This window comes from Bos indicus x Bos taurus, chromosome 12 (genome assembly GCF_003369695.1).
Source record: "Bos indicus x Bos taurus breed Angus x Brahman F1 hybrid chromosome 12, Bos_hybrid_MaternalHap_v2.0, whole genome shotgun sequence".
In the NCBI taxonomy this organism is placed as follows: domain Eukaryota; kingdom Metazoa; phylum Chordata; class Mammalia; order Artiodactyla; family Bovidae; genus Bos; species Bos indicus x Bos taurus.
In genome coordinates, this window is record NC_040087.1 from 20,143,814 (window position 1) to 20,171,362 (window position 27,549).

At 41.5% G+C, this 27,549-nt stretch overlaps 1 protein-coding gene across 7 annotated transcripts in view; it reads left to right on the forward strand.

Annotated features, from left to right (window-relative positions):
- The window catches only part of RNASEH2B (ribonuclease H2 subunit B), a 62,843-nt gene that overhangs the window by 1,501 nt on the left and 33,793 nt on the right, over positions 1 to 27,549 (forward strand). For 2 of the 7 annotated variants that reach the window (XM_027557302.1, XM_027557303.1), the window contains exons 2-4: positions 22,301 to 22,372; positions 24,280 to 24,387; positions 27,192 to 27,268. In XM_027557302.1, the coding sequence (XP_027413103.1) occupies positions 22,301 to 22,372; positions 24,280 to 24,387; positions 27,192 to 27,268 (257 nt within the window). Of the gene's footprint in view, positions 1 to 17,907; positions 18,070 to 20,112; positions 20,275 to 22,300; positions 22,373 to 24,265; positions 24,388 to 27,191; positions 27,269 to 27,549 lie in introns of those variants that run through there. The other 5 variants (XM_027557305.1, XM_027557308.1, XM_027557304.1 and 2 more) reach the window with 5 other exon arrangements.

Genomic DNA, 27,549 nt, shown 5'->3' on the forward strand with positions numbered 1-27,549 from the left:
AGATTTTTATGATGGATATTGAAAATTATTACAGGATAATCTGTCAAGGGTATTTTGTGTGTGTTTAACTTTTCTTCTCTTTGTAAAGAAGTATAACATACATATTGTTGTCCCTTTATAAATAAATATAACATATATATTGTTGTTTAATCACTTGGTCATGGCTGGTCCGACTCTTTGTGAACCCATGAACTGTAGCTGGCCAGGCTCCTCTGTCCATGGGATTTCCCAGACAAAAATACTGGAGTGGGTTGCCATTTCCTCCTCTAAGGGATCTTCCTGACCCAGACCCAGATCATACCTGCCTCTCCTGCACTGGCAGGCAGATTCTTTACTGCTGAGCCACCTGGGAAGCCCATATACATATAGTAAAGTGTAAAACGTTTAAGTGTGCAAGTCTGTGAGCTTTTCATATGTATACACCCCTGTCACCATTCCACATATCAAGACCTAGATCTTACCCTGTGAGCTCCTCTTGCCTGTTCTAGATGACCTCAGTAACCTCCATGCTGACCTCTGTCACCAGATATTTGTTCTGCCTGTTTGGTCAAGCATGTGATTCTTAATCCCTTGCATCTTTTACTCAGCGTTACATCTGTGAGGCTCACCCGTAGTCTGTAGCTGTGGTCAGGTTTGTTGGTTCATTCGTGTTTTCCTCGCTGTGTCTATTTTATTGTATGCATAGTCATATTACTGCTGAGAATGGATATTCAAATTATTTTTTCCTGGTTATAACTATTACGAGTTGCTGCTGCTGCTGCTAAGTCACTTAAGTCGTGTCTGACTCTGTGCGACCCCAGAGACGGCAGCCCACCAGGCTCCTCCATCCCTGGGATTCTCCAGGCAAGAACACTGGAGTGAGTTGCCATTTCCCTCTCCAATGCATGAAAGTGAGAAGTGAAAGTGAAGTCGCTCAGTCGTGTCCGACTCTTTGCGACCCCATGGACTGCAGCCTACCGGGCTCCTCCGTCCCTGGGATTCTCCAGACAAGAACACTGGAGTGGGTTGCCATTGCCTGCTCCGTATTACGAGTTAGACTTCTACAAACACGTTTATGAGGCTTTAAGTAGCTGGATGTGGTCACTTCTCTGTGGTGCAAACCCAGGAATGGAATTGCTGGCCCTGGATATTGTGTATTTAGCTTTGGTAGACATTGCTCAACAGTTTTCCAAAGTGATTGTACCGATTTATTCCCCCAACTGTATGAGAGTTCCCGTTGCTCCACACCCTCACTGGAGGTTTGTAGTTTGTGTAAGGCAAATTAATGCAAAATTCAGGGTTTTCATAGAGTCTAGTAAATAGTAAAGGGATGCCTGATACATGCTTTACAGTAGAAAATTTCTCTTCTCACTGTTAACATGTTATCTCAATGAGATTTTAATGGTGGGAACTCTAATCATTCAGAGTGCATAAAAATAATTCAGATATACATAATTGCTGAGAATAATTTGAGTTTCTTGTTCTATTTAATAAGTATTGAAATTTTCATTCTTAAATATGTTTGTATCCTCATAGTATTAAAATCTTTAAGATAATTAAATATTGATTGCATCCCTGAAATTCATAGGTTCAATATGTCTGCTTTCGGACCACAAGAATTTCAGTCCAGTTCCTGTTCAAAGCTGGGACTTACTGTGACCTTCAAACTCATTGGAGGAGGCTGAGCCAGCTGTTAAGAAACTGTTGAACAGTGTGGTCAGGCAGGCTGGCTCTGTAACACTTAGAACTTGATCTTCTAGTGCCTGTAATTCTTCTAACTGGCCTTTACTGCCACCTGTAGGCTCTGGGAGTTACAGATGCTGGTGGTGTGATCGTTACCTCTGTGCAACTGTGCTTCTCAAACTTGGGGGCATCAGTCACCTGGGGGACTGAACCCTGGAGAGTCTCGGACTCAGTAGGTCTGGGGGCAGAATGCGCATTTCTAACAAGTTACCCAGTGATGCCAATGCTGCTGGTCAGAGGTTCCACTAGGAACCACTGTAGGAGGCCAGCCCTAGGGAGTGGATTGGGAGATAGACACAGCCAGCCTCAGGTTTAGCTGTCTTTATCTTTATGGTGAGTCAGAATTTCCACAGTCACGGGAGTACGTGTAAGTACAGGTTATGAGTCTTCACAGACTTCTTGTTTTTCTCCAGTAGATGGAAAGTCCGCCCCAGTAAGTTATGCATTTGAGCGGAGGAGAACCATACCTACCACTGTTGGTTGGTTGGTCGCTAAGTCACATTCGACTCTGTGACCCCCACGGACTGTAGCCTGCCAGGCTCCTCTGTCCATAGGGTTTTCCAGGCAAGAATACTGGAGCGGGTTGCCTTTCCCTTCTCCAGGGGACCTTCCTGACCCAGGGATCAAACCCATGGCTCCTACCGCATCTCCTGCATTGCAGGTGGATTCTTTACCGCTGAGTCAGCGGGGAAGCCCATACCCTGCCATACGGCTGTAAGATATCCTTATATCTGAAAGGATAAAGTAAAGGACATATTAAAAAGTACTAGTTAGGTCTCTCTGCTGCTAGTTTTCAGTTTGTCTGAGAAGTCCAGTATCCCAGAAAAACAAGAGCTGAAACTTGGAAGGGATACTTGTGAGGTAGTCAGATGTGGGGCCTTGATTCTTATAGGCCAGTGGTGACAGAACGGCCTCCTGTTTCAGCAAGGTAAGCGTTTCTTGCAGTTTGGGTTGGTCTTCAACATTTCTCCCACACGGCCTGGAACACTAGCTGGTTTCCACTTTTAGTTGCTATAAGAGACCGTGAACATCTCTACTTTTTGGAATAAGGTAGAAGTTTCCATCTCTCTTTGCTGCCCTAAAAGTAAATGTTTTAAGTTATATTTTTAATATTTTTCTCTAGTCCAAGTTTTGTATGCTTGTCGGTCCTAATAAGTTGGATTGGATGCCAGCAGGAATGGATTCAGTGAATGCAGGAGAGAGGACTGGGTGGACTGCTCCTGTGGATAAACTCTGTTACTTAGCCATCCCCAAGGAAACATGAAAGGGTTGGGAAACCCTAACGTTACATGAGGGGAAAAGAAAGTACAGAAATGATCTCAGGGATCTCAGAGATTACGCTGAAATCATGCCTTAGTCAGCTGCTGCCTGATTGGAGAGTTTCCAGGTCAAACTAGGGCTTCCCTGGTAGTTCAGATGGTGAAGAATCTGCCTATAATGTGGGAGACCTGGGTTTGATCTTTGAGCCAGGAAGATCCCCTGGAGAACGGAATGGCAACCCACTCCAGTATTCTTCCCTGGAAAATCCTATGGACAGAGGAGCCTGGCAGGCTACAGTCCATGGGGTTATAAAGAGTCAGACATGACTGAGCGACTAACACTTTCACTTTCAGGTCAGACTGGACCTTAGATAACATCTTCAGCTGTAGACAAATTTTGCAATAAAGTTATTTCCCTTTACTTTATGGAAATACACGTTTTAAAGTATTTTAGGTATTTGGTATTTTTCCCCCACAGATCGCATTAGCAATGCCAGCTTTTGGAGGGTAGATGATGGAGTGCTGTCTGGGAGATTATTCCAGGCCTGCCTGCCTTAGACATTCCAAGTACAGAAACGACCCTTGCTTGTGAGGCGCCATGTTAATCACACATAGTAATATCAGATTCATCTCTCCAGAAGAAACACAAAAATAGATTTGTATGACTGCAAGCTTTAGAGCTATATTCTAATTAATGGATTAAAAAAGAAATTAAAAAGGAAAAACGAATTTCCTATAATAATAATGAAGAAAATTTATATTAATCTTACGTTTGATTAGAGACTCATAGCTTTTTTTTAATAGGCCCACAAGAAACACCTCTTGTTTGAAAAGTAGAAGTTTAATGTGGCAAAGAAAGAATTACTGTGGACCCAAATGACTTTTCAATGACCCTAAAAAAAATAAAAAGTTTTTTCCTCTTTTTACCTAAAGGCATATGGTTAGCCTCGGAAGAATGTAAGCAGTTTATTTTGTTCTTTGTCAACACCATTTGCATGTATGTATGTCTGTGCTTAGAATTGCACCTTGTGGGCTGAAAGCTTCTCTACTTCCAGAAGAGCTTGATCACCTGGGGGTAACCTGTGTTAAGTTGGCCAGAGACAGGGAACCTGGCGGGTTCACGTGCTGACTTTCGACAACTTCGAATCATTCAGCTCAGGTTCCTGGAAGATGTGTCATTTACTGACTAGTAAGGCCGATGGCCGTGAGGGAGTCTCTGAGTTTTCCAGCAGGGTGTGTTTAACATTTTCCACACAAATCCTCAATCTGGTTTTGACTTTATGAAACGTTTTTGGAGTTAACCCGGCTGACCTTTCTCAGATGACCGCTCACTGAACATGCTCCCCTTGCTCTCTGAGCACGTTCTGGAGTGAATGGACTCAATCAGTTGCCAGTCAGTATAATCCGGCAGTTTCCAGAGCTTGGTCCGGTCCTGCAACAATTGTTCCAAAAGGCCTTGGATGTTTGTAAGTCAGGACTCAAGACTCCCACATATTTATCCTCCAGGGCAGAAAAGAATTCATAAAAGGAAAGTAAGACATGCTCATGATTTTTTTTTTCACTTGAATAGCAGAATAGGGACTGCTTGGTTCCCCCCTATGCTCTGAGCATTAACCATGATGTTTTCAGAAACAAACAGCTCATCAACGTTCTCAAAAGCCTGGCTATAATAAAAACACAGCTAAAAGTAGATGTACACTATTTATGAGCTCTGTGTCCTTGGAAAAACTGCTCGTTGTAAAGCCTCCATTTCCTCATCTCTGCAGTGGGGAGAATAGTACTGGTCTCACGGGGTTGTTGTCTGTTGACTTGAATTAAATGTCAGTTCCCTCTTGCACCCCAAGCTGGGATGCAGACCTGGGACAGAGGAGGCATGCAATGAACATTTGCTGAAAGAACAAAGGTCTTTCATTCTATTTCTCCCCACAGCTTTTGTCTTTGCTCATACTGTCCTTTTTCTTCCCTTTCTACTTCCATCCAAATTCTACCCTTTATTCAAGGCTTGGTTCACCTTTGTCTTCCCTGAAGCTAAGCCATTTGTATGTATCACAAAATGAATTCCAGTGTTCTTTTTTCTATCTCTGCCTTGATTTCCCTATTTACTCTTACTATGTGTTTATTGGATTCCTCAGTGAAATACTTAACACTCTTTTGGGGTTACACAGCTTCTCTTTCTTTGAGTGCCCATGATTTGTGCCTGCCTGGACCCCTACACACTCTTTTTCACATGCTTTGCTTAGCAAAGAAACGTTGAAGAAATCTTCTCTCTTTAACCCAGCGCAGGTGTCACCTCCTGCAGGAAGCCTGCCTTCTGGGCCTCTCCCACCACCTGCACGTTTTCATCGTGGTTGCTCAGTTTGTTGTCATTTATATATGAGTATGTGTTGGGTGCCCAGTGTGTGCCTGTAGCTGGGGAGGATCCAGGCACTTTCTCCCCGGTGGCCCCATTAGTTCCTCAGTGGTAGGCTCGCCTCTGAAAGCACATATGCCACCACACCCTTCCAGCCTTTTTTGTTCTGAGGTCCTTTATATGAACCTTTAAAATACCTTTAAAAGGAAGGACCTTTCTGTTCTAGGTGTGACTGTTTGCTGAAGTGGAATGAGCCCTCTGGTGAAAGGCTCTGACCCGCTCTGAGCCCGTTTTCTGCCTCCTGAGCCTGCAGGGATCCGGGCCACTGAAGGCTCTCAAGCCAGAGTCGATCCCCCTGTGAAGGCCTGATGTCCCCGCAGCTTTTGACAGGGCTGTCTGCCGTCTCCAGCTGCTCATTTAACCTCGGTTTTGACCATTTAACTCTTTATTTAACCACATTGTTCTCCAGTGGTTTTTTTTCCAATAACATTTTTTAAGTTAGGACGGTACATAGCCAGTGTAGAAATTTTACTAATGCAGAAAAATATACAGTAAAAGGGGATTTGTCCATCATCCAGCCACTCAAAAATAACAATTTTAGGAATATTTTTTCTAACCTTTTTGTGTTGTTGGTGTCAGAATAAATCCCAGTAGTATTTTTTTCCCCTCATTTTTCTATTCCTGCTTTTCTTTCACTGTTTACTCTTATTTGCTAGAACAGTGACTAAAACACTCAGGGACATTGAGGTTACACAAGAGTACTCTGTGGCTCTGTGTACGATACTTCTCCATAGCATTAGGGAAAGATGGCTAGACTGATTTAACGCAGAGCTGTGTGTGTGCTGAGTCACTTCAGTCGTGTCCGACTCTTTGCGACTCTATGGACTGTAGCCTGCCAGGCTCCTCTGTCCATGGGATTCTCCAGGCAAGAATACTGAAGTGGGTTGCCATTCTCTTCTCCACGGCATCTTCTAGGGGGCCAAAATTTTTTTCTCCTTTTTTTTGAGAAAGACAGAAACTCAGTGACATGAATAAGCTGACGAAGAGAATCTGTAGGTCATACTTTGAGCATTGAAGGGGCTTATGACGAGTTTATTTATACTGTAAGAAATCAACCAAATAAGAATTGTCCCTTTGCGGAGTAGGCAGTACATATTAGGAATGGATTATCTTTACAAGTGGACAAAGACAGAAAATTCAGTTAGATGCCAGAAGGGTGAAGATAAATTCATAGACCCGTAGTGAACATATGGCCAGGCTAGGATGTTTTGCAAGACTTCAAAGACTTCCATTTTAAAGACTCATTTGAGCTTGAATTTTTGAAGACAAGTGTGGTTTCCTGCAAACGACCCTGGTGTGTTTGCCATAAGTAGGATGCTTGTTTGAACGGACCGTGGGTCTACCTTAGTCTGGAAATTACTCTTTCTTTATTGTGGGACCAACGCATCCTGATGGTGTGTTAGAAAACCTGACTTACGCTTCTTCAGGACTTCCTTAGCAGGGCCACGTGTGCTTGGCAAGGGCCGGCTGTGTGGGGCGGGGTGGTGGAGAGCTCTGAGACCTCGGGAGTAGGGCGTCCCAGCACCCGGAGGTCCAGGCTGTCTGCCTCTCTCAGCGTTCACTTCGTCTTCTTAAACCAACTTCCTCCAGTCTGTATGAAACAGGCTGCACGCACCCTGCACCCAGGCCTCAAACCTCCTGGTGTCGGCTGGCAGAAGCTGCCCCCTTCTCTTAGCTGTCTGTCTTCAAGACAGCCTTGTGACCGGTTCCCTGTGACTGCTTGTAACCCAGCCTCCACCCGCTGTGAGTTGTACCTGAGGAGCTGTGAGCTCCCCGAGCAGCGCAGGTGGGAGAGGAGGACCACAGAGGGTGCTGAGGGTGTCCCCTTTGTCTGGAAGAAGGAAAAAGTGCAGGGCGGATGGCCCAAGAGCCAGCCCCTGCCTTCACTCAGCAGTGAGACCCAGCTCCAGCCAGGAGCCTCAGCACACGTGACCTGGCCTGTCCTGGTAATTGGTGGTCTTTGAATGGCATAGAGATACGGCAGTGCCTGCGTGCTCAGTCACTTTAGTTGTATCCAACTCTCCTTGCTTTGCCAAGGTTTATATCATTTTTAGGAAACTCATCTGCTAGGCCCCTATCTTCCGTCTCTTACACTGATGTAATACACACTGGTATATGTTATTGTATTTGACCCTCACAGCAACCATGGGAAGTAGTCCACAGAGGCTTTCCCCATTTTAAAGACTTCAAAAAGTCAAGTAATCTGCCCAACACTCAGTAGGAGTTAAGGGGCAGAGACCGCCAGCTCTCCCAAGTCCTCCAGGCCCCCTGCTCTGTGCAAGGCCACTCTGCCTGCAGCTGATGGTCCTCTCCCCGATGGGGGCGGTGGGAGGGCCAGGCTGAGTGCCCTCTGTTGTCAGTGTGGTGACCAGGAGCCAGACTCACCTCCTTTCCATGAACCAGTGCTGTTATTGGACATCCCAGCCAAGTCTCTCCTTTCTACCTCTCCAGGATTCTCTGCGTCCCACGTATTTCAAGGCCTCGGCTCCATCTCCTTACGTTGCTGACCTTTGTGGCTTTGAATGGCTCTAAACCTGGAGTTTTGCATTGGTTTCTCTAATGCACAAGCCATTCCTAGAAACATGGCCACTGATAGATCAGCCTTAAAAGAAAAGAGATTGTATCTCCTATGGTCTTGGCTCAGGAGGTTTTGGCACTTTTATTTTTTTTTTCAAAACTTCAAAATGAAAAGATATTCTTAGAGGAACCCATTACTAAGAAATTGTTTCCCTAGTCCATGCCACTCCAGCTTTTCCTGGTTTGCCTCCTGTAGTGTTTGAGCAAGCAGAGAGCTTCAAAGCAGGGAAAATGACCCAGATCTCTTTGATAATAGTGCTGACATCTTGGGAAGGATTACTGAAATTAGCATTCCTGGAAGCAGGCAAGTAGCTTGAAAACTGTGCTGATTTGTCTTGCATGCCTTATTCTTGTGTCCTAGCAAAGCCTTCCCATGGAGATATCTCTGGCTATCAGGCAGAAGGAACCAGCGGATCTGAGTATATTCTGATGGCTGGAGTCTAAAGAAAACGAACTGAGACCTATTTTAGAGCACAGCATTACATGAGCATGAGAGTGATAATCTTTTTTTTTTTTTTTCCCCTGTTGGATCTTCTTAAGAAACCTGAATAGCCTTGATATGGTATCTAAAAACAAAATGAGTGGCGCTTTGATGTCTGTTCCCTCTTCTCCGTGTAACAGTGGGTGTGTGTTGCTCAGTGCTTATCTGCTATGTGCCAAAAATCAGACAGGGTCAGGAACAAATGCCCATGGGTTCCAAGTCATGAGGACACTTGGCAAAAAGGTGGTTCTTCTCTTTTCCCCTGTTTCGTGTCTTTGAACGATATGAAGAAGCTTGTCTTAACCAAGAGAGGGATAAGAAAGAGCTGCCAGGTTTAAAAACTAGTTGATAAATATCTGCAGATGAAAAATAATGTTCCATTTTGGCTTGTGTAATACTTTACAAGTAACCTTTCAAAATTACTGAATGGTTTTATTTACAGATTAAATATTTAGAGAGGAACATAACCATGTAACTGAAAAATACCTTGATTTGATACATTGAATTATTTTATATTTTGTATTTACTGTTATCTACTGAATTTGCTTTCACTTATTTAAAGCAATGTCAGTTACCTCTTGTAAATATTGAACTTTTGTTTTCTTCCTAATGAACATGTTTTATCATGTACTGTTCTTTTCTTACCCTCTAAAATCACCATCTACACATATTCATTAAAAATTACTGAATGGTTAAGTCTGTGCTTTTGATTATGTGCTGTACACTAATTTTTAAGCATTAAAATATCATAGATAATTGGGGGCAGGGCTGTATACAGCTGTGCATAGGATATTATAATAGGAAGATCAGTTTCTTTTTTTTTTTTTACCAAACTACACTTAACTGTTTTTATCACCAGATGTTTCTTGTATCTCACGATAGATTTCTCTCATCCTTCTTTTATATGTTTTTTGATCCTGTCTTTTTCTCTTTCTCCTTTTCCTTAGCTCCCCCTCCTTCCTCTTCCTTTTGCTTCACCCCTGGCATTGTGACGTACATGCTGGCTTGGAGTGAGGGCAGCTGATTCAGCAAGAAGACTCTAAGAAGGACAGGATAGGGATTTGAGGTGTTAGTGTCACAGGAGAGCAGTTATACCAATTATCACAATAAGATAATTATTGTGCTTCAGAGCTTCCGTCTCATTTCCTGAGTTAAGAAGGATGAATCTTCAGATTAAGAGTTTCTCTAAAGCATCATAGTTTAAAAATTTTGTTGCCTGATTTAAATATTGGCTCTCTGTATAGCTGAATAGCTCTATGACTTTGTACAGGTCTCTTAACTTCTGTCAAATTTTTATTAAAAAATTGGAAGTTAAAATTGTACCTACCTCATGGAGGTATTGTAAAAGGCAATGGCACCCCACTTCAGTACCTTGCCTGGAAAATCCCATGGATGGAGGAGCCTGGTAGGCTGCAGTCCATGGGGTTGCTAAGAGTCAGACTCGACTGAGCGACTTCACTTTCACTTTTCACTTTCATGCATTGGAGAAGGAAATGGCAACCCACTCCGGTGTTCTTGCCTGGAGAATCCCAGGGACGGTGGAGCCTGGTGGGCTGCCGTCTATGGGGTCGAACAGAGTTGGACACGACTGAAGCGACTTAGCAGCAGCAGCATGGAAGTATATTATGTATATGTATATGTGCGTATGCACATCTGCGTGCTCAGTCGCTTCAGTCGTGTCTGATTCTTTGTGACCCTGTGGACTGTAGCCCGCCAGGCTCCTCTGTCCATGAAATTCTCCAGGCAAGAATACTGGAGTGGGTTGCCATGCCCTCCTCCAGGGGATCTTCCTGACCCAGGGATTGAAATTGCATCTCCTACAGCTCCTGCATTGCAGGCAGATTCTTTACTGCTGAGCCACCAGGGAAGCCCATGTTATTAAGGATGTTGTTTGGTATAAATGCTGCATACAAATGAGCTATTATTTTACATTTACTGTACACAGTTGTCTCTGTGTCATTGTATGTTTTCTTTAAAGTTCACATGTCAGGAAAGTAGTAATCAGAGTTCCCTTTTTGTTGAGGGTTTTAGATCGGGATGGTAAACAGATGGAAGGTTTGCTGGTAGAGTGGATGGTGACCAGTGAGACATAACGGAGAAGGCAATGGCACCCCACTCCAGTACTCTTGCCTGGAAAATCCCATGGATGGAGGACCCTGGTGGGCCGCAGTCCATGGGGTCGCTAAGAGTCGGACACGACTGAGCGACTTCACTTTCACTTTTCATCTTCATGCATTGGAGAAGGAAATGGCAACCCACTCCAGTATTCTCGCCTGGAGAATCCCAAGGATGGGGGAGCCTGGTGGGCTGCCATCTATGGGGTTGCACAGAGTTGGACACGACTGAAGCGACTTAGCAGCAGCAGTGAGACATAAAATTGGATCTTTACAGAGAAGACAGAGACCATAAGGAAACTATGTGGAATTGGTTAGACATAAGAAACTTAAGTGGCAGGGCTTGAGATAATGGGGAAGTTTAAGATATTATTGAACCTGAAGTGGCACAAAAGACTCAGTACCTGCTTCTGATTTGTCTGAATTTTTTGTTTTTGTGAAAACTGTTTTAGCCAGCATGGCTTATGATGTCACCTCTTATGTAAGAGAAAACAGTCAAAAAAAGAAAGAGTAAAGCTTGCTTTTTAAAAAATATAATGTGAAGTCTTATTTTACTCAGCATAGTTTTAGAAGGTGTTTCACATGAGTAAATATTCCATATAAATGAAGTTTGGCTCATTAAATTTAAAAAGTTTCTTTTATCATTTCTTACTGATAAATTTTCTAAAAATCAAACAACACATTCATGTAACATTTATCAAGCACATTGCATGTGCCAGAAACTGCTGAGTGTTTAATATATGTTATCCTATTTTTTGCACATAAAATTCTTTGCGTTCTGGTTTCTTGAATATGTTTTTGTTGTTTAGTTGCTAAGTTGTGTCCAACTCTTTTGCGACCCCACGTACTGTAGTCCTCTGTCCGTGGAGTTCTCCAGGCAAAAATACTGGAGTGGATTGCCATTTCCTTCTCCAGGGGATCATCCCCACCCAGGGACTGAACCCGCATCTCCTGTGTCTCCTGCATTTGCAGACAGATTCTTTACCACTGAACCAGCGGCGAAGACTATACAGGCATAATTTTATTGTGTTTTGCTTTCTGTGCTTTGCAGTTACTGCATTTCTTTTCTTTTCTTTTTTAATTAACAGTTTGTGGCAACTCTGCTTTGGGTAAGTCTATTAGCACCATTTTTCCAACAACATTTGTTCAGTTCATGCCTCTATGTCACATTTGTAATTCTTAGAGTGTTTCAAGGAGAAGGCGATGGCGCCCCACTCCAGTGCTCTCGTCTGGAAAATCCCATGGATGGGGGAGCCTGGTGGGCTGCAGTCCATGGGGTCGCTGGGAGTCGGACACGACTGAGCTACTTCACTTTCACTTTCACTTTCATGCATTGGAGAAGGAAATGGCAACCCACTCCAGTGTTCTTGCCTGGAGAATCCCAGGGATGGGGGAGCCCGGTGGGCTGCCGTCTATGGGGTCGCACAGAGTGGGACACGACTGAAGCGACTTAGCAGCAGCAGCAGCAGCAGAGTATTTCAAACTTTTTCATTATTGTTGTATTTGTTAATGTTGATCAGTGATCTTTGATATTACTATTGCAAAAAGATTATGACTGAAAGAGCAAATGATAGCTTTTTAGCAATAAAATATTTTTAAATTATACTTTTTTAGGCATAATGCTATTATACACTTAATAGACATAACTTTAATGTGCACTGGGAAACCAAAAAATTTGTGTGACTCACTTAATTGCAATATTCACTTTATTACAGTGGTCTAGAACTGAAGCCACAATATCTCTAAGATATTCCTCTACTGGTACTAATTTAGCCTCCTCTTAGAAAGCTAATTGTTAGGCCCTTTGGTCAGTTCTGTGCTTGGATTTTTGACTTTTATATTTTGACCTGAATATTTCTAGCACACTCTTAATGTTTCCACAGAGTTAAGAGCAAGGAAACCGGTTCTTAGTTGAGTGCTTATTGCATGTTCTAGGCACTTTCACATTTAGTTAAGCCTAACAAAAACCTATAAAATAATTATTGTGCCCATTTTGTAAATGAAATAAGTGAGGTACAAGAGATTGAATATCTTGCCCAAGGCTGCACTGCTGAGTAAGAAGAGGAGCTGGGAATAGATTATGGATCTGTCTGACTTAAGACATGATTAAAGAAATAGATATCAATTAAAAATAGTTTATAGAGGAAAACCCTTCTTTACACTCCTTCTACTTTTCTGATTCTTTCCGACTATTCTAAAAGCAGATTTTTTTTCTTCCTTAATTAATTTAGCTGTCTTTCAGCTGTGCTGAAGGTACACACAAAAGTTAAAGGAAAAAACGGAGATTTCAAGCTTGATAGGTGAGGGACTAGCCCATGGGATGACCCAGGATTTTCCTAATTTAAATGAAAAATTTTAAACTCTGTATCTTTGACAGAACCTTTAGTTTAGAGTCACAAGTAACTTTGTGTGCTTCAGGCACACACAAAATTATCAACTAAGCATTGAAGCAATATGAGTTGTTTTTTCATACCAAGCCTTCACAATCTGATGGTGGTAGATCCATCCCTCCTTAAAAGCAGTGAAAACATTGGCAGAGATGGCCAAAATCAGCTATTTCAGAACTCTTGAAATTTGCCAAAGGCTTCCAACAATCTGAGGAGTATTTATTCAAGAAAAACTGCTGAATCTCATTGAGCAGGGTTTGTGGCGTTGCAACTTGAACTGCTCCCATCTCTCTTTGCTCAGGTCTGCAGTAACCTTGAAAACCAGCAGGCTTGCAGCCACTGGATGGGCAGGGCTTGCTGGAGCGCCTCAAAAAAAAAAAAAAAAAAAAAAAAAGGCCATTCCGAAGCACTGTCCCTATTTGACCTGTTGTCCAGCTCCCTGGAAAAGCCCTGTTTCATTGTTGTCAGTTGACCTGACTGGAGCTCAGAACTTGATCTGCAGGAAAACCCTGTCCTCAGGGCCTTTGTCAAAAACAATCAGTGGCAACTGATACTCAGCTGCTGAGGGGTCAGTAGCAGTTGTGGAAATAAGAACCTGACCCAAAACTTAAAAGGAAGATATGAGAATAAAATCTCCATAAAAGACTTTGAAAAGCTGTTAGTATAGCCACTTCAGCTGTCCTTGCCCATCAGCAGAGACTCTTGCAGGCGGTAAATGTATTAAACATTCCTATTAAAAAGGTGGAGAGGGAGGAACGTGATCCAACTGTGTGCTCTCTACAGGTCACACACTTGAGAGTCAAAGACACAAACAGGTTGAAAGTAAATGGACAAAAAAGATATACCATGTAAATGGTAATCAACAGAGAACTGAAGCGGCTGTACTAATATCAGATGATACAGACTTTAAAGTGTTTTTATTGGACAGAAAGAGGGATGCATTATAATGATAATTAGGAAGCTATAACAGTTATAAACGTATGACCTAGTGACAAAGCCCCAAAATGCACGAACCAAAAACTGGCAGAATTGAAGGGTGATATGGAAATTTGAACAGTAATAGTGGGAGATTTCAATCACCCATTTCAATATGGACAAAACAACTAAGCGGAAGATCATTGAGGAAGTAGAAGACTTGGCCAGCTCTATAAACCAGTAAGACCTAAGAGACATCTATAGAATGCTCATTCAACAACATTCTCCAGAACAGACCCTATTCGAGACCATAAAACAAACCTCAATAAATTTCAAAGGACTGAAATTGTACAACGTGTGCTCTCTAAAGATAGTGATGTAACATAGGCAATTAATAGAAGAAAATGTGGGGGATTCACAAATACGTGGAAATTTTAAGTTTGCATGCTTCTAAATAATCAGTGAATCAAGGGAGAAATTACAAAGGAAACTAGAAAGTACTTTGAAATGAAAGAAAATGAAGCGCAGTGACGTAGGAATGCAAGTAAAGCAGTGTTCAGAGCAAAATATTTAGCTGTACATGCCTATATTAAAAAAGAAGAAAGATGTCAAGTCAGTAACCTAATCTTTCATCCCAAGAAACTAGAAAAAGAAGAATAAACTGACACCCAAGCAATCAGTTCAGTTCAGTCGCTCAGTCGTGTCTGACTCTTTGTGACCCCATGAATCGCAGCACGCCAGGCCTCCCTGTCCATCACCAACTCCCGGAGTTCACTCAGACTCATGTCCATCGAGTCGGTGATGCCATCCAGCCATCCTCCGTCGTCCCCTTCTCCTCCTGCCCTCAATCTTTCTCAGCATCAGGGTCTTTTCAAATGAGTCAGCTCTTCACATCAGGTGGCCAAAGTAATAGAGGGGAAGAAATAAAGATTAGAGAAAAACCACACACACACACAAAAAATCAATGAAAACAAAAGTGGCCCTTTTGAAAAGACCAGCAAAATTTTGCAAATCTTTAGCTAGACTGACCAAGAAAAAGAAAACTAAATTACTGTGTATCAGTAAAATCGGGAATGAAAGCCAGTGCACCATTACTGATCTTATAGAAATAAAAAAAGGAACATAAGGGAATACTGTGAACAACCAACAAAGTAAATAATTTAGATGAAATAGATAAATTCCTAGAAAAGCATAAACTACAAAAATGGACTCAAGAAGTAATAGACAATTTGAACAAACCTGTAGCCGATAAAGGGCTTCCCAGCTAGTACTTGTGGTAAAGAATCACCTGCCGGTGCAGAAGATGCAAGTGACGTGGGTTCCATCCCTGAGTCGGGAAGATCCCTTGGAATGAGAAATGGCAACCCACTCCACTGTTCTTGCCTGGAGAATCCCATGGACAGAGGAGCCTGGCGGGCTGCAGTCCATGGGGTCACAAAGAGTCCGACACAACTGAGCGGCTGAGCACACGGAGCAGGTAAAGAGGCTTCCCAGGTGGCGCTAATGGTAGAGAACCCACCTGCCAATGCAGACATGGCAGAGAGACGATGTAATCGCTGGGTCAGGAAGATCCGCTGGGGGCGGGCATGGCAACCCACTCCTGTGTTCTTGCCTGGAGAATCCCATGGACAGAGGAGCCTCGTGGGCTATGGTCCATAAGGTCACCAAAAGTTGGACATGACTAAAGTGACATTACACACACACACACACATACACACATAGCAGGTAAAGAGATTAGTAAATTAAAACCATTCCATAGAAAAAACCCCAGTCCCAGAGTGCTTCACTGGTAAAACCTAAACACTGAACAAATTAATACCAACTCTTTACAAGGTTTTCTCCAAAAATGGATAAAGAGAGACTACTTCTCAATTTACTCTGTGAGGCCAATATTACCCTCATACCAAAACCTGACAAAGATGTCATAAGAAAACTACAGACTATCCCTTATGAACATAGATGCAAAAATTCTCAAAAAGTAACAAATGAAATCCAGGAGTGTGTAAAAAGGATTATGCGTCATGACCAAGTAGGATTTGTCCTAGGAATATAGGGTTGGTTCAACATACCAAAATCACTTAATGTAATATACTATTTCAGGAAAAAAAAAAAAAAAAAGGCCCCAAACCACATAATCATCTCAGTAGCCATAGGGAAGATATTCAAGAAAATACTCTTTTCATGATTACAAACACTCAAAAAATTAGGAATAGGAAACTTTCTCAGTCTGTTGAAGGGCATCCATAAAAAATCCCCACAGCTAACATATTTCATATTTTTTATGTATTGAAGTAAAGATATTTTACATACATTGGGTTAAATATATTGCTGAAAATTTATTTTATGTATTTTTAATGTGGCTTCTAGAGAATTTTTAATTGCATTTGTGGCTCATATTTAACGGATGCATTTTATTTGTGTTTGACCGTGCAGTTCTGGACACGGGGCCTCTCAGATCTGAGTCCTACCCCCTGCCCTGTAGGACAGGATTATGAGACACAGGGCAGAGGCTTGAGGGACTCGGGTGAAGAAGCCGCAGACAGGAAGATGAAGGGGCGTCTGAAATGCAGTTTTTCTCTGCGGGGTTGTTTCATTCACGGCTCTATCCTCAGTGCCTTGGATAGTCAAATTGGTAATAGAATGGTTTCAATAAGAGGGTAATATTTATTACTAAATGGTTATTTAGTCAGCATCTGATCTTTGCTGTAGGTACCTAAAATCTAGAAAATGAGAATAGTGCAGTTTAGTGAGCACAGACATGGCGTTTGATAAGCATCCAGCCATGAGGTGAGTGTACAGATGCCTTGGAGGACTAAGGGAAACTAGACAGTGGGAGCTGCCCTTTAACAAAATCTTTGGTGTTGCCAGGTGTTTTGATAGTACAAGGCAAAATCTTTGCCTAATAATTTTTTTTTAAGTATTTAGGGAGATTATATCTGATGTAAAATTAACTGATTTCCAAATATTGGCACCTAATTCAATTTTTTTTAATGTGTATATCAAACAAAACCTGCCTATACACTGGATTTGGCCCCAAAGCCAACGGAATGTCTGACTGGTAAAGTGAAGATATACTTCCTTTGAACTCTTAGGCATCAAAGCAAAGGACTCAACCGGTGCTACACACAGGAAGCCTTCCTTCGCAGACCTCCTTAGCTGTGTTATATCCTGTCATAAGACCTCATAGTCCATGTATTTCTTCTTCTCAGCAGTCGTTACGTTTGTAGTCTACATTTGTGTGATTGTTTGATTCAAGATATGTCTCTTCCATAGGACATCCAAACACTCCCCATGAGCAGGACCTGGGTCTTTTTACTAACCAGTAATTAACAAATAAATGAATAAATTGAACAAGAGAGATGAATTTTGAAATGCATTCTGTATTTTAGTTAAAGAGTATAGCATCTTACTTGGAATTCTGTGTTGAAAGATTACATCCAGTAAGTTGTTTTGTTAGCTCTAGATGAGAAAAGATAACTTTTTCCCCCATTACACAGACATTTCACTGTTATCTACATTAATATATCTTAAAGCATATTTCAGAGAACTCTGGCATTTGCAGCAGAACACATTAATGTCAGTATTTATTTGTACTTAGTAATTCCAGAGTTCTTATAGTCTGACATGTTAGGCTATAGCTAATCCTCTGGACTTACTGCTCTTCCTGGGAAAAATAGAAACACTGCTTCCCTTGAATGGTTATTAAAAATATCTTTTTTAGATTTTGGATATTTATAAAGTTTGATTATTTTAAGCTCTGGGAGGGAAAGGGAAAGGTGGAGAACTGGCAGCCATCACTAGAAGCAAAGTTTTCAATTGAAGAACAGAAAGAAACAAGAATCAATAATAATCTGCCAAGTTAAAGTTGAAATATTCACTGTCATACCAAAATAAAATAAAGTTTGTCTTGCTGAAAAAGAGAGGTCACCTTTTCTCTGCCTTAAGACAGAATGAAGAAATGTGAGCTGGGGAAGTGAGAAACAGCAGGCAGGAGGGGGAAGGAGAGGAGACCGCGACCTGCTGTAGTCTCCTGGAAACGTCGTTAACAGTGCTAACCCTTATCCTTTACGTTTTTGTAAGCTGCAGAAAAGAAAGCCTTAAAGATTTCTTAAAATCGAGTCTGTATGGTTCCGTTTACATAGCATTCTCAAAATGACAGCATTTTCGAGATGGAGAACGGATTAGCGGTTGCCCAGGATTAGAGGTAGGGCAAACGGTTCTATCAGTTTTTGCTCTGTGTATCTTAAAGCTCTCTGTGTGTGTAACTGTGAACATCTGGGTATCCTCCTGATCCTTCTTCCATCATTATGAAACGGACTCCTTTATCCCTGGCCATATCTTTTGTCTGTTATTAACAGAGCCATTGCATCTCTTCTTTAATTAGTTTAGCATGATAACCATACTCATTCTTCTTCCTGTTAATCAACATGTGTCTCTCTGTATAAAATGTGTTTCTTATAGGGAGCATATAATTTTATCTTACTTGTTTATCTAGTCTGACAGTTTCTGCCCTTTCAATGGAATGTTCACCCCATTTACCTTGAACGTGATTATCGGTGTGCTTGGGTTTGAGTCTGTCATTTTGCTATTTGTTTTCGTTTCGTCTGTTCTTTGTGCTGCTTTAACTCCCTTTCTGCCTTCTTTTGAATTCAGTGCTGTTTATGATTCTGTTTCATCTCCATTGTTGTCTTTTTAGTGATAGCATTTTTTTGTTTTGTAGTTTTTACTGGCGCTTTTGGGTTTACTGTCCACATATTTAAATGATTACATCTACCTTCAAGTGATGTAACACCACCCCACATATAGTACAAGAAACGTACAATGGTGTGTTTTCATTTCTCCCTATTGTTGTCGTATATTTCATTTATGCATAGCTTATAAACCCTGCTGCCCTAAATTGTTATTTTTGTTTAGCCAGTGATCTTTAAAGAGATTTAAATAATAAAAAAAGTTATTTACCCCTGCAGTCACCATTACCAGTGTTCCTCATTCCTTTGTTTAGATTCGTATTTTCCTGGGGTTTCCTATTCCTTCTAGCAGAACTTCCCTTAGCATTCCTTGTTGTGTGGGTCCGTTGATGATTATTTTTTCCAGCCTTTGTATGTCTGAAATTATCTATTGACCACCTCCACTTTTCAAGGGTATTTTCTGTGGTTTCATCATGTGTTCTTTTCATACTTTAAAGACTTTTCTCCATTATCTTCTGCCTTACATTGTTTCCAATAAGAAATTTGCTCATTTTAAACTTTGTGCTTCAGTACATAGTGTCATTGTTTTCTCTCTGCTTTTAAGATGTTTTCTTTATTACTGGTTTTGAACTGTTGATTCTGATGTATAGTTTTATTCCTGTTTCTTGTGCTTTGGGTTTGTTGAATTTCTTGAATGTTTAGGTTTATAGTTTTCATTAAATTCAAAAATATTCTGCCGTACTTTCTCCAAGTTTCTTCTGTTTCTCCCCTCTTCTCTTTCAGGAGCTCCAATTGCACATATATTATTAGGATGCTTGAACTTGTCCCACAGTTTGCTAATATTTTATTTTTAGTTCTTTTTTTTCCCATGTTTTCATTTTAGATAGTTTCTGTTGCTGTGTCTTCAAGTTTATTAACCTTTTCTTCTGCCATTAATTGCATCTGGTATATCTTTCATCTCAACTTGAGTCTTAAAAAAATCTTCTCTGTCTCTACTTTTTTAGTACATGAGGAATAAATACTGTTTTTAATTCTTTTATCTCTACATTCTAACATCTGTATCTAACATCTGTACCCCCTCTCAGTAACTGATTTCTTTATTTTTTTCTCATTGTGGGTCACATTTTTTGCTTCTTTGAATGCCAAATAATATTTCATTAGACACCAGACTTTGTGACTTTTACCTTTTTGCCAAATGAATGTATTTGTATTCCTATAAATAACCTCAAGCTTCATTCTGGGACATAGTCGAGATACTTGAAAAGTTGATTCTCTTAGGTCCTGCTTTTAGAATTCGTTCGGTGGGACTGGCAGCATTCCGTCAAGGGCTGTTGACCCCTTACCACCGAGGCAAGACCCTTTGGAGTGCTGTACCCAGTGTCTTCTGAATCGTAAGGTTCTCCAGTCTGCCTGGGAATAGGCCCAGGGCGGGACCCCATGTGAATCTGGGGCACTGTTCCCTCTAATCTGTTCGGCCGGTTTTTCTCCTACCCTTTGGCAGATCCATGCACGCACTGAGCAGTACTCTGTTGAATGTTCAAGCTGTGTACCCTTTGCAGGTCTCCGGGGTTTTCTCTGCTTGTAGCTCGCTCCTTTCCTGACTTGGGAACTCTAGCCGTGGCGTCCTGAGAACTCTCCACTCCTCTCCAGCTCAGGGAGTCCTCTGGGCTCCAGCCGGGATCTCCCATTCTGCACCGTGGCCTGGAAGCCCTCTCATGGCAGTAAGCTGGGGCGACAGGGCTCCCCTCGTTTGTTTCTCATCTCTCAGAGACCACTCTCCTGCATCGCCTCATCCTCAGTGTATTGAAAATAGTTGTTTTGCCTATTTTTGTCCTTTTCGCTTTTGTTTTTGGTTGTTAAATTGGGTTTCTTTTATTCCATTTGGTTGCAAGTAAAAGTCTCAAAATTAGGAGTTTTTTGTTGTTGTTGTTGTTTGTATATTTGTCACTATTGAGAAAAATGTTGTATTAAAACCATTTATTACCTAAGCTAGTTTCTAAACATGTTTGCTGTGCTTAAGTTCATGAAGATCTGAAGTGGAATAAAGAGGGGGCTGTAGAGAGTAAACGTGACTGTGAGTCCCTCTCCTTCCCCACAGTTCTCTGATTTACTCTTTGGCAGGTTATTGCTCCCTTGTTAATCAGGGTCCCTTGGTTCCTTCTGGAGAGAGATTCTTTCAATGGGTTTAAATACACCACTGAAAATATGTGAGAATGCTATAAATAAAATTGTCATGGTTTTTATGTTTTAATCTAAGTGATTTAAACTTTAACATTAAAATATTGTAGAGAAAGCACTGAGAGGATTTAGCTCAGCAGATGTTAAAATGTCTTTTAAAGCTACAGTAATTAAGATATTGAAATACTAATGCTAATACAGCCACAGACTCGTGGGTCAAAGTATAGTGTCTGTTGCTGCTGCTGCTGCTAAGTCGCTTCAGTCGTGTCCGACTCTGTGCGACCCCATAGATGGCAGCCCACCAGGCTCCCCTGTCCCTGGGATTCTCCAGGCAAGAACACTGGAGTGGGTTGCCATTCTGCAAACAGACTTATAAATGTGTCTTAAACATTTAGCTTAGGTTATTCAGTGGATGTGGAGGAGGGCATGGCCACCTACTATGGTATTCTCGCCTGGAAAACCCCATGGAAGAGGTGCCCTGGTGGGCTGCAGTCCATGAGGGTCCCAAAGAGTCGGACACGACTGAAGCGACTTAGCACGTGTGCACTCAGTAGATGATGTGGAGACAAGCGGACAACTCACTGCAAAAGTGAAAATTGGAAATCTCCTCCTCTTATTTTATAGGGGATGTATTCCAAATAGGTTAAATATAATTTAAAAGCATTAGAAGAAAATAAGGCAATTCAGATAGTCTTGAGGAAGAGAAGGACTTTCTAAGTATGACACAAAAGGTATGACCATGAAGGAAAATATTGATGAGATTACACAAAGATTTTTTTATCTCCTAAGTGGCAAAATAATCATTAAAAACAGGGAGCTCCCTGATGGCCTACTGGTTAGGATTGGAGACTTTTGCTGCTCTGGCCCAGGTCAAATCCCTGGTCAGGGAACAGATCCTGCAAGCCACACCACGCAGCCCCTTCCCCTGCCCCTTAAAAAAATCACTAAAAACTGAGTTTATATCCTTACTGTATAAAGACTCCTAATAAGGTAGTAAATATAAATGTCTTACTAAAAAAATGGGCAGAGAACGTGAGTTAGGTAATCATAATTAGGGACAAAAAACATAAGTTTCTGGGAAATATTTATCTTTTAAATGTTCTATTTCATAATAATAGTAACAATAAAATAATTAAAGTAACAAAAGCTATCATTTATTATGGGTTTCTGTTTGTCTGAATTTGTTAAGAACTGTCAACAGATTAGCTCATTTAATCCTTTGAAAGGCAGGTATCCATCCATCATCATCATTTTATGAATGTGACACCTGAGACAGGACATGAGAAATCTTGCCTGAGATGACAGAGCAGTCAGGTGGTTGAGCCAAGCTTTACGCCGGCCATCTGAGTCCTGCTCCTCGTCACTTCTCCAAGAAGTAAATTAAAACTACCTTAGATTCCACTGCACTTCGCAGAGAAATTGGTAATTTGTACAAGATCACACAGTTTGTAAGCAATAGAACAGAGCTAAGATTTTTAGAAAGAAAAATCATTTAAAGAGAAGAAGGAAAAAGAGCAAAGTGAGCAACAAAGCAGCGGTCTTCTAATTCTACAATGTATTTCTTTCCAGAATATTTGAAGGATGATTCAAAGAAGATGAAAAGTGGGCTTGTGTTTGTAAAACTGGCTAACCCATGTTCAGGTAGGTGCCCCTCTCCTCCCTTCTCCTCTGATAACTTGAACATTTTTAAAACGTTGTGGCTGAAAAGTGTGTACATTTATTTGTCTTCTCATGTTTTTTCTTCCTGTCTAGCTTTTAAAGGTAAAACAATATTACATGATGACAAAAGCAAGCTAATGACATAACCAGTCTTCTAAGATAATTCACTTGACCCGAACATTTTTTAAAATTTCTGTGTAATTTTAATCCATAGAACTGTTTATTCATCAGAAATGCTGGCAAAACAAAAAAGCAGAGCATGTTTGATTTCTCTCTGAAAACAGATGAGTTTTCCTTGGCCTTTTAAAGCCAGCTTTTCTTAAAGTAGTTATCCAATATAAGATTCCATTTATACTCATGTTATAAAGTAAAATAAATAACCTGAGTTTAAAAAAGGGGCAGGGGAGGCTTTTACTGGACATGCCAAGGTTTTGAATACTTTCATTTTTAGCTGTACTTCCCTTATTTTGTTCAGACCAAAAAGTAGTATATATATATATATTTCCTGTCAAGGTGATTTTTTTTTTCATTAAAAAACATTGTATTTTGAGGAAATACACATTTTATCAGGAATAATTTTAACTCTACACTCAGTGTATTTTCCTTTGTCTTATCATTTTTAGGCAAAAGTATAAAATACACTAAATATATGGTGATATTGATGACATTATTTATCTTTGTGAAATTGTTTTTCCGTCAGTTTATTTTACAAGATTTATAGGGTTCTTCTTCATTTTACAAGGTTTTAAATAGCTATCTGATATTTAGCAGATTAGGCCGTCCTCTTGGGACTGTCATACTGAATAGTGAAAGCAAGAGACATCAGCGGGTGGTGCCGTGTTTGTAAATAGAAGTAGCAAGAGAGGCAGAAATTCCAGTTTCCTTTTCCTCAAAACGAAATTGGATGTAATCGGTCAGCTATATTGTTTGAAATTCCTTAATATGTATAAATGTAAGATGAGGTGTGAAGTGTTTTTGCAAGAGACGTCTTAGCCAGTAAAACATTTAACAAAGGTAAAATACAAATAAAAGCCAGGCTTCCTGGAAAATTCTGAATGTCCATGGACAACACTTTGCTTTACTGACTATGGAAAGATAAAGGCTAACCTTTGCTGAGCACTAACTTATGTGCTGTGCTAGGAGCTTTACGTGTCCATATTCTCTTTTTAATCCTTAAAAAAATCTCTGGTGAGGCAGTTCAGTATTGCTCCCACGTTACAGGCGTGCAAACAGGCACAGAAAGGGTGGCTGCACTTCCCCAAGGGCATGCGCCCAGATGTGGTCGAGATAGATTCTAATTCAGGGCCCTGACTGTGCTGTGTTTGGAAGGAAATTCCTGCATTCATTCGGATGCACGCAGATGTGTGCAGTCCTCACCCCTTCTACTGGTCATTTTCTTGGGGACTCTGAGGAAAGGGAAATTTTCATCTAGTTTGACGTGGCTCTCCTCACTCCTCATGGCTGAAAGTGTGCTGCAGTCATGGGCCCTGGCCTTCCTCCCGGAGGCCACCCCTCTAGGGTGTGCGGACCCCGTCTCATCCCTCGGTGTGGGAGGCTGCAACCCCCGACAGGCCAGCTCAGTTCATCTGGCCGAGCCATTTGGGTTTGGGTGGCTTAGGAGTGATGGAGGACTCAATGAGAGGCTTTGGAGCCGTTAAGATAAATGATTTGTCCTTTTGTATTTATTGGTCTAAGTTCAGTGAGGATTACAGAGCTGGGAAACAAGCATTTGTGTGTAATTGCTACAAGCTTTCCTTGGAGTAACTTTGTATAGACTGTATATGTATGTTTATGTTCATATTAGGAACATTCCTCAGAACTATTAGTCTTTTGAGTATGTGTATGTGTGTGTGAAAACTTACAAATAAAAAACAGATTTGTCTTAACAGGGGAAGGAACCATTTACTTGTTCAACATGTGTCTACCGCAGCTGTTTGAAATAAAAGTTTTCAAGGAAAAAAACCATTCTTGGTTTATAAATGAATCAGTTCAATCAGGTAAGTGACTAGTGTATATATTTCCATTAACTAAACACATACACTGACTTTGCCATCCTTCACGCATGGAAGTCTGAGTCAGTCCGCCTGGCTTGGAGTCTAGTCCAGAGTTGGTTTTTTGTTGCTGGCATCAGAGCAGGGTTTGATCAAGGAGAAAGAAAAGATGGTTTGAACAAGTTTAGGTCACCAACTTTGTGTCTTAGGTAGGTGGCCGGAAATTTTTAGCTATTAATAACAACTCTGATTTTTTTCTCCTAAAACACTCACACCCTGAGTCAGAAGTAAGATGACTTTTGATGGAGAATACACTGAACAGTTGACTGAAACTCTTTGCTCTTCTTTTAGCCACTTTTGAGATTCTTCAAGTTTTTTAACATCTTATTTGCATTGCAAATGGATACTGATATAGCTTCTATCGATAAAGTAGAATAGAATAGAACAAAGATATTTTTTAATGCTTTGTCATATAAATTATCATTGCAACCCCCCACCCTCCCTATCCCCTGGGCTTCCCTTGTGGCTCAGCTGGTAAAGAATCCGCCTGCAGTGCAGGAGACCTGGGTTCAATCCCTGGTTTGGGAAGATCCCTGGAGAAAGGAAAGGCTACCCACTTCAGTATTCTGGCCTGGAGAATTCTATGGACTGTATAGTCCAAGGGGTCACAAAGAGTCGGACAAGACTGAATGACTCTCACTTTCACCCTACCCCCCAACACACACACCCAACACCCAGTTTCTCTCTGTTTTCCTTTGTTTTGGGTCATTGTGGACTCTGAAGGAGACAGGATACCAAATGTAGCCCTGACAGTTCTGGGGTGCCGGGGGTGTGGAGGGGGGAGGTGTCCTGGGATGGTTGAGGCCATCTCAGTTCCCGCTGTCTCATTTTTTCTGTTGCTTGGGTGGGGTGGGGGGTGTCCTGGGGTGGTTGAGGCCATCTCAGTTCCCGCTGTTCCTTTGTCTTGGTTCCGTTGCTTCCTAAGCCCCTGCTTTCTGTCGAGTGTCTAAGCCGCCACCTAGTGCTAAGGTTGAAAGGCCTCTTGACCTTTCTTGTAAGGCATCCAGAAGAAGGGTTTATTGCTGGCGGTGAATTTCATATACCTGTGTGCATGAGAACATTTGAAGTGGTTTTCAGGTGCGAAAAAGCAATGGTAGACTGTGGTAGATGCCAAGTATACATTCCTTTTTATTGTTCCCTTTTATTGTTTTTCATTTGATAATACATGAGAGTTCCAGCTTCTAGTATAATATACTTGCCTTTGGGTTTGGCTGCATAGACACAGTAACATCCAGATGAAACTGGAAAACATTCAGAGGCAGTGACTGATCACCTCTTCTGAACTGTCTGAGTTGGTACCTGCTGTTTTTTAATAGACTTTGTTTTTTTTGTTTTTTTGTTTTTAGTTTTTGGTTCTCAACAAAGGTACTGTTTTTTTTTCATAGTCTTCTTTTTAAACATAAACTTGAAGAAGGAGCTGTTTTTAAGAATGGCCACTAGGATATTATTTTCAGATTGAGAAACCTGTTTCTAATTTCTGAATATAATAGATGTCTCATACAAACTGGGCTTAGAGCTTCTGATAGATTGTTTTCATAAACTTCCTTCTACTTTAAAAAAAAATCATTAACTAGTACTCTTGCCTGGAAAATCCCATGGATGGAGGAGCCTGGTAGGCTGCAGTCCGTGGGGTCTCTAGGAGTTGTACAGGACTCAGCGACTTCACTTTCACTTTTCACTTTCACGCATTGGAGAAGGAAATGGCAACTCACTCCAGTGTTCTTGCCTGGAGAATCCCAGGGACAGGGGAGCCTGGTGGGCTGCCGTCTCTGGGGTCTCACAGAGTCGGACACGACTGAAGCGACTTAGCAGCAGCAGGGTCATCATATAAAATTATGTCCTTAATTTTTTTCTTTAAACATACTATGAAATGCATTCATGTATATAACTTAGGGTTAGAATTTCTTGGCTGTATAGTTGGGTTGCAGTGTTAGAGAATAAAAATCAGTACATGTTTCCTGAAACCAAATCAGTAAGTATGGAGATAAATGAATTGTTTATTGCTCTTCTGTGTCACTTCCATGGAAGGATTCCAGGATGTTTGGAGGGGATGTGATAGACTAAAGAAAAGTAAGGTCTAGGCAGCCTAGTTGGTTTGATTTGCCTTTTTTCCTTTCAGCCTGGTGAGCATCACCCATCTAACTGCAGAGATCCCAGTTTCCTATGTTCAGTCTTGTTAGATGCCTACCCACCTGCATTTTTTCTTTGGGGGATGGTTAGAATCTGGGGTGGGTAACAACCTCTGAGCTTTGAGTCATTGACTGTGAGCCCAGAGCACATAGAAGGAGCCATGTACAGAGGGACTAATAGCGCTTTCCCATGGCTTCGTGCTCAAAAGCACAGGAAATTACATTTTACTGCAGCTCTGTAGATGGACTTACACTGGTTTCCTAATATTTGCCTGGTTCACATTCTGTCTCTCTTCCCCCAACCCTGCTATTTTGGTGGGGGGAGGAATGGGAGGTGGGGAGAGGAGGGCCTCTGTTAAAAATGATTTCTGAAGAAGAAGTGGAAAGTTGAAGATCCAGTTCAGTGTCTTAGCTTCCCTCTCTATACCAGGGTTTGAAGCTCTTTGGAGTAGAACCTCAGGGACCACATTCTGTCTTTGAGAGATTCTTGGGCCTGAATAGGGGGAGCTTCTGAATTTGGAATTTCACATATATTTTTCAGTGGATGGTTTCCACATTAGGATTAAGATGAAATGACTCAGTTGTCTTTCCAGAACATTGAATTCTCTTTTTAATCTATAGGAGGTCTTCTTCACTTTGCCACACCTGTGGACCCTCTGTTTCTGCTTCTCCACTACCTTATAAAGGCCGATAAAGAGGTGAGTTTCCCAGGTTGAGGTATTGACAGTGGGGAAATAGCATAGATTGGCTTTGTTTGTTTAACCTCCTCTCTCTCCGTACAGTGGTCCCAGTGCAGATTCCCCACAGTTGAGTGTAACTTGGTTGATGTAGTACACCTGCCTCGCGTGTGCCGGTGTAGACGGGAGCACTGGTCGGCAGACCTGGGACACTGCACCGTGGCCTTGGACTGGTTCACCAGAGGCTTCTGAGAACCGCCTCACCCTCTGTGTTACCTCCCTTCCCTGTTTGACAGAGCCTA